Raw genomic sequence first — 7580 nt, 5'->3', positions numbered from 1 at the left:
ACACACACACACACACACACACATACACACAAATAAATGTTTTTTAAAAGTTTTTAAAAATATTCAATATTAATGCAAAACTATACTACTAAGAAATTCCATACTTAGGGCTTAACACCTCACCAAACACTTATCTTCAGGTCAAGCCTTTGGTTCAAGGTCCAGGCTGGTATACATGGAAGGCACCTCTTAGGCAAGCCTTAGTGTTATAAAACCAGTTCATGAGGTAAACATTGCAAATGCACAAACTTACCTGTGAAAATTTTAAATTGCTTATTTAAAATAGTATAAACTGGGGACTGAAGGGATGGCTCAGTAGTTAAGAGCACTGGTTACTCTTGCAGAGGATCCAGATTTGGTTCCAGCACCCACATGGCAGCTAACAATCATCTGTTCCAGGGGATCCAGCACTATCTTCTGGCTTCCAGGGGTATTGCACACACAGGTACGCTTATATACATGCAGTCAAAATACTCATACATACAAAATAACAATAAATGAATAAAAAAAATTTAAATAGCATAAACTGAGGCTGAGGATGTAGCTCAGTGTTTGTCTATCACTGAAGCCCTGGGTTTGATCCCTGTACCATATAAACTGGGTATAGAGTAAACACCTATAATCTCAGCTATTGGAGACAAGGGGATAAGAAGCTCAAGGTTGGGCTGGAGAGATGGCTCAGCTGGCTGCTCTTGCAGAGGACCTGGTTCAGTTCCCAACACTCAAATGGTGGCTAACAACCATCCTTAAATCCAGTTCTAGGGGACCTGACACCGTCTTCTGACCTCCGTGGGCACTGCATGACATGGGTGTACTTACATGCAGGCAATACACTCATACACATAAAATAAAAAATAAAATACAAAAAAAGAAGTTCAAGGTCATTTTCAGCTGTACAGTGAGTTACAGATCATCCTGGGAGATATACATACATACATACATACATACATACATACATATATATATGTAAAATACCAGTAATAAGTAGTTTATTAATAGAGAGCACATATAAAATCCACAGTGCCCTTACTAGTATTGTTTGTGACAGTGCCATGGTATTGTAGCTCAGGCTGGCCTTGAACTAACAACTATGTAGCCTAGACTGGCCCCCAACTCAAAATCCCCCTGGTTAAGACTCCAAAGACAATAGCCATGCACTACCACACCTGGTAGGATTGATTTTTCTTTTTTCTTTTCTTCTTCCCTCCCTTCCTTTTTTCCCTCCTTCTCTCCCTCCCTCCCTCCCTCCCTCCATTCATTCATTCATTCATCCATCCATCCACCCATCCATCCATCCATCCATCGGGGACATTATGGGAGGGGGCCAAAGGGGAGGAGGTATAAAGATGATTATGACAACTTTAGTCTCAGTACTCAAGAGATGGAGGTAGGTGGATCTCTGCGTTCAAGGCCAGACTGGTCTGCATAGCAAGTTCCAGCCAGCCAGGGCTACATAATGAGAGAAATAACAAATAACAAATGTCTCAAAACAAATAACATTGTATTTATAACACATATTAGCAGGGATATGGAGAAACTGGAGTCCTTATGCATTTCTGATAGAAAGGTAGAATAACAGTTGATTTAGAAAAGCTTAAAAATTCGTTAGAAAGCTAAACAGAATTATCCTATGATCCAGTAATTCCACTCTCATGTATTCAAAGCACTGAAATAATTAAAAGCAGGATCTCAGATACTTGTATACCCATAAAAATGTAGTATATAATGCAATAGATTATTATAAAGCTATAAAAAAGAATGAAATTCTGATAAATATCACAGTATGGAAGAAACTTGAAAACACTACGTTAAGTGAGACACAAAAAGACAAACAGCTTATGATACTACTTACATGATTGATCAAGAATAGGCAATTCATATAGATTAGAGGTTAGTAGGGGCTGGGGATGAGAATGGAGATCTGTTTAATGGGTACAGAGTTTCTGTTTGGATGACGAAAAGCTGTAGGAATAGTAGTGAAGGAACTTAGTGCTTCCCAATCGTGGGAAGGTACTTAATGCTACTGAATCATATACTGAAAATGGTTTTATATATAACATATGTTATAATTAAAATCATACTACCATTCAGACTTTAAATGATTAATCAGTTCATATGAATAGCAGAATGCCTATTTCTATGAAGTGAGCAATAAACATACTTACATATAAGAAAACCAGAACCTGTACACATTTATAGTTTTCTTCCATAAAAGTAAATGGATACGTACATACCTCCCACTGGGTGATCACAGCTTTGAGCTTCTGAATTTCAGCATCTTTCCTTTCAAGTTCTAATTTCAGTCTTTCAATTCTTCCATCTTTTAGAACCACCTCCTGAGAAAAAGAAAATTTCTGCTTTCTACAAGATTGTTCTCATCAGTTTATAATAGTCCTTTGTGAAAAGATTAAGAGGAAATGCTGACTTTTCTTTCTAGACACCTTTAAATTACATTTCTACCTTTACTTACTATGTGTTCCTAATGATGTATAGTGAAGGCAAGTAAGATTTTTATGATTAATCACAAACTGTAAGTATACTCTAGAACAATAACCAGCCATTGAAATGACATTTCTATACTATGATAAACATATTAAGAGGGTTCTGTAATTATTAGTCGACATAAATAATCCCTAAGATCTTACACTATATGTCAAAACATAATTGTAAAGTCACTCCTAAGTCATATTTTTTTTTTCATTTTTTTCAGACAGAGTCTCACTATGTAGCCCCAGCTAGCCTGGAACTCGATATGCACACCAGGCTGGACTGGATCTCACAGAGATCTGCCTGCCTCTGCCTCCTGAGTGCTGGGATTAAAGGCGTGAACCACCATGCCCATCTCTAAGTCATATTTTTGATAAGTATAAACCCGTTCTATTTATCTAATGAGCATGTGGAAATAGTACCATATTCCAAAATGCTCAGTGAGTAACTTCTAGATGCCAGGTATACAACGGTGAAGAGGACTGAAAATACTCTTGCCGTCATGAGATTTTTCTAGTACAGGAAACAGATTTTACACATAAACAAATGCTATACTTAGAAGCCAAGGTTTAAGTTATGAGGTAAATTGCTACACAGTTATGAGGGAAACAGCTACAGTATTATAAAGAGAACAAAAAATAAGCTAGTGCGGTTGGAGTATAGTGAGGGGGAAGATGGTACAATATGACTTTAGAGTGAGTGTGGTGACACATGCCTGTGGTCCTAGCTACCTAGGAGGCTAAACCAAAGGATTATTTGAGTTCAAAAGTTCAGATCAGGCAGGACAAACCCTGTAAAACACCATCACAAAAAATCATAGAGGGCTGAGAAGACAGGTTAGTAATGTGCTTTCTGTATAAGCATAAAGACCCGAGTTTAAGTCCTGGAATCTACATTTAAAAAGCTGGGCATGATGATACACACTATTAATCCCAGCATGATGAGGTAAAGACAAGTGATCTCTGACGTTCACTGGCTAACCACTCTGAATCTTCTTAATTGGTAATTTGAGGTCATTCATAGCTAAGGTTATTACTGAGAGATAAAACAAGGTGGGTGGCTACTAAGGAATAACACACGAGGTTTACCTCTAACCTCCACACACACATGTACACGTGCACCTAGAATCACATGTATATTCACATGAACATCCCGCCCCCCAATAGAGATGATTTTGTCAGATTTGTTTGTTAAAGAATCCCGACTATCTTTGTCTCCCAGAAACTAGTAAAGATACCCACAAACTAAGTATCAAAGTCTGGAAAACAATTTATCAAATGAATGAAAACTGAAAACAAGCTGGCCCAGCTATTTTTTTTAAAGCAATCATAGAGTAGTTAACAACAGAGTTGGCGTGAACCAGGGCCAGAATATCAACCAGCTATTGGCTGCTGTTCTCCTAGCAATGTAACACTTGCCTAGGTACAAGGAAACATAGACAGCTGCCTACAGCTTGGGGCCAGCTATGGTTATAGCTGATAAAGTAGACAAACTAAAATTAGAAGAGACAAAGAAGGCTACCACATATTAATAAAGGAGACAATTCATGAAGACAATATTATAACTGTAAAGATATGAGATATATGTGTCAAACACTGGGGCTCTAAATTTCATAAACACTAATGGCCAAAAAAGGTCAGATAGGTCCTGAGAGAATAACAGTAGGTATTTTAATATCTTGCCCCTATCTCTCAATAGGTCATCTGAACTTAAAAATCAACAAAGAAACTTTACACATAAACTACACCACAGATCACATGAACTTAACTGGCATCTACAGAATATTCTATCCACCAGACACAGTATACTCATTCTTTTCAGCAGTCATAGAAGCTTCTCTAAAACAGATCACATTCTAGGCCACAAATCAAGTTTTGCCAAACATGAAACAAATGAAATAGAGGGCTGGAGAGATGGTTCAGCAGTTAAGAACACTGGTTGTTCTTGCAGAAGACCTAGGTTCGAATCCCAGCACCCACATGGCAGCTAACAACTGTCCATAACTCCAGTACCAGGGAATCTGACAGCCTCTTCTGACCTCCATGGGCACTGCATGACACAGGTACACTTACTTACATGCAGGCAATATATGAACACACATAAAATTTAAAAAAATAAATAATTTTTTAAAAAAGAAATGAAATAATTACTTGTATCTTAGTGTAACTAAACTAGACATAGGCATCCATAACAAGAAAAAGTATAGAAACTATACAAACACATGAAGACTGCACAATGTACTTTTTTTTTTTTTTTGTCTTTTGAGACATGGTCTCCCTGTAGCCCCAGCTGTCCTGGATTCACTATGGAGACCAGGCTGGCCTCGAAACACACAGAGCTCTACCTGCCTCTGCCTCCGAGTGCTGAGATTAAAGATGTGCTGAGCCATCTCTCCAGCCCTGCAACACACTCTCCTGAATTACATCAGTATATCACTGAAATCAAGAAAAAAATAATCATGGAGCTGGAAACAAGGCTCAGCAGTCAAGAGCACTGGCTGCTCTTGCAGAGGACCTAGGTTTGCTTTCGAGCACCCCCACATAGGCAACAACTGTCCATTAACTCCATATCAGGGGAGCCAATGCTCCCTTCTGGCCTCCATGGGCATTGCATGCATGGTACACTTACATACAAGCAGGCAAAACACTCATACATATAAAATAAAAATACATTTTAAAAAATTACAGAAAGAAATAATCAAATGAAAAGAAAAGCATGAAGTACCAGAAACTTTGGGACACGCTGAGGCACTTTTAAGGACAAAGCTTATCGCTATGAACCCAGCATAGAACTGGAGAAATGGGCAGCAGGCCTCAACCTCAGCAGGGGAACTACGGGCAGCTAATCACTGCTGGATGAGGGAGAGCTGATATTCTTTTTTTTCTTCTTTTTTAAAATTCCTTGATTATTGTGTGTGTGTGTGTGTGTGTGTGTGTGTATTTCATACAGAACATCCCAATCTTATTCATCTTTATACCCACATCCCAAATGGCACCCTCCCTTAGCCACCCCCCCCCATGCACTGGAGCCCATATACTCTGTCTTCCCTGTTACTGTCCACTGTGTTGTCAGCACCCCCAGTTGTTCCCCAGAGCTAATCCATCTGCTGAGTCTAGCCAGTCTATCTAGAGTCCCTTGTTTTAGGAAGACCAGCATTTCCTCATCTAGCAGCAATCAGTTGCCAACATTCCATTAGATAAGATTGGGGTCTGTTGTTCATTTTCCCAGTTCTATGCTGGATTAGTGTCTGGGAGTCTCTTGGGCTACCCTGGCCAACAAGAGTTATCTTCTTTAAGTAAGTGATACTAGACAGGCTAAACAGGCCTATGAGTGAATGAACTCACACTGAGGGACACATGGGTACACAAAATTGACTAGATAGGTCTTAACATATATGACAGAATGCATGAAATTCAGTGGGTCAGGTGTGGGGGGGTGCAGATAGGGGAAAAGGGTATAAATAATATTAAGATGTATGAAACGAACACAAATTCAATACAAATATATGTTTAAAAATTAGAAAAAATCTTTCAAGCAAATTACCTAATGATACACTATGAGGTCTTAGTAAAACAAGAACAGCTGAAACTCCAAAACAATAGATGACTAGAAATAATAAAGGCCAGGACAGAAATTACTGAAATGGGAGACCAAAAGAATCAGCTGAAGAGTTACTTCTTTGACAAAAGTAAGACTGACAAGCCCTTAGCTAAACTGAGACAGAAACCCTAATTATTAAAATCAAATATAAAAAGGAGAGGCAACTACATATTTTAACGAAATACAGAGAATAATTATGTTGTATAAACTTATATTCCAAAATACCTGAACGATCTGAAAGAAATGGATACATTTCTACAACATACGACCTACCAAAATAAAGTCAAGAGAATATAAATGATTTCAGCAGTTCTCTAACAATCAACAAGAGGGAAACAATAACAAAAAGGTCCCCCAATAAGAAAAGTCCAAGACCAGACAGATTCACTGTGGCATTCTATCAAAAACGTAAAGAAGTAACACCAATGCTCTTCAAACTGTTCCATAAAGAGGAAAGTGAGGAACACTACCAAACTCATTCTACAGCTTATAACAAAACTGGTTAAGGAACCATAAAACAAAGAAAGCCATAAATCAATTTCCCCGAGGAACATAAAACTCTGGCAAACCAAATTCAAAACCACATTAAGATCATATACAATGACCACATTAGTTTCCTTCCAGGAATGCCAGGTTTCTTCAACATATACAGAGAAGTATAAATAACATATAAACAGACCTAAGGACAAATATTGCATGATCATCTCAAGAAATTTTGAGAAGGCCCTCAATAAAGTTCCACATCTCTTCATGATAAAAGCCCTGACGAGATTAGAAACAGAAGGAACATACTTCAGCATAATGACAATTATGTGTGACAAACATAGCCAGCATTATATAGTGAATGGAAAAAAGCCAGCTGTGAGCATTTCCTCTAAAATCTGGAGCAAGACATGGATACTCATTCTAGTCCTACTCAAGATAATGCTTAAGAGCCTTGGAGAGCACAAAAGGAATGGGGGGAGGGGGCTATACAAATAGTTAAAAAAAGAAGTCAAATTATCCCTATTTGAGGAAAATATGATTCTGTACTTAACAGATCCTAAAAACTACCAGAAAACTCTAAGACCTGATACTTTGGCTAAGTAAGATACAAAACATACAAAAATCAGTAGCATGTCGATATTCCAATAATAAACTTGCTAAGAAAGACATCAGGGGTGAAATCCCAATCACAAAGGCTTAAAAAATAATACGATCTTGCAGCAGCTTCAGAGGAAGTTGTAGACCCAGGGTGGGGTACAGATCTGACCCTGGATTAAGCCCACAGGCACAGGGAAGTTCTACATCTCCCAACAGTTTTAGCTCCAGTCTTGAACTGGGATAAGGCCTGCTGGTGCTTGGGCAGTTCCACATCTTGGACTAACTTCTCAGAACTCATCAGAGAAGTTTCTTTGTGCAGTGGATGGTGGTTAACCCAGAAACTCACAACTGGTCAGAACACAGAGAGTAAGTGTCAGTGGAGTGCTCAGACACAAATGGGACTTCTTTTT

At 38.4% G+C, this 7580-nt stretch overlaps 1 protein-coding gene across 7 annotated transcripts in view; it reads right to left on the bottom strand.

Moving 5' to 3' along the window:
* Positions 1–7580, bottom strand: part of Gkap1 (G kinase anchoring protein 1) — a 102012-nt gene that overhangs the window by 11196 nt on the left and 83236 nt on the right. For all 7 annotated transcript variants that reach the window (XM_017800480.2, XM_017800481.2, XM_017800477.2 and 4 more), the window contains one exon: positions 2235–2336. In XM_017800480.2, the coding sequence (XP_017655969.1) occupies positions 2235–2336 (102 nt within the window). The remainder of the gene's footprint in view (positions 1–2234; positions 2337–7580) is intronic.

Source organism: Nannospalax galili, unplaced genomic scaffold, assembly GCF_000622305.1.
Source record: "Nannospalax galili isolate Female #2095 unplaced genomic scaffold, S.galili_v1.0 scaffold1640, whole genome shotgun sequence".
NCBI lineage: Eukaryota > Metazoa > Chordata > Mammalia > Rodentia > Spalacidae > Nannospalax > Nannospalax galili.
Note: the sequence above shows the minus strand (reverse complement) of the source record. Positions and strands in the feature narration are given on the sequence as shown.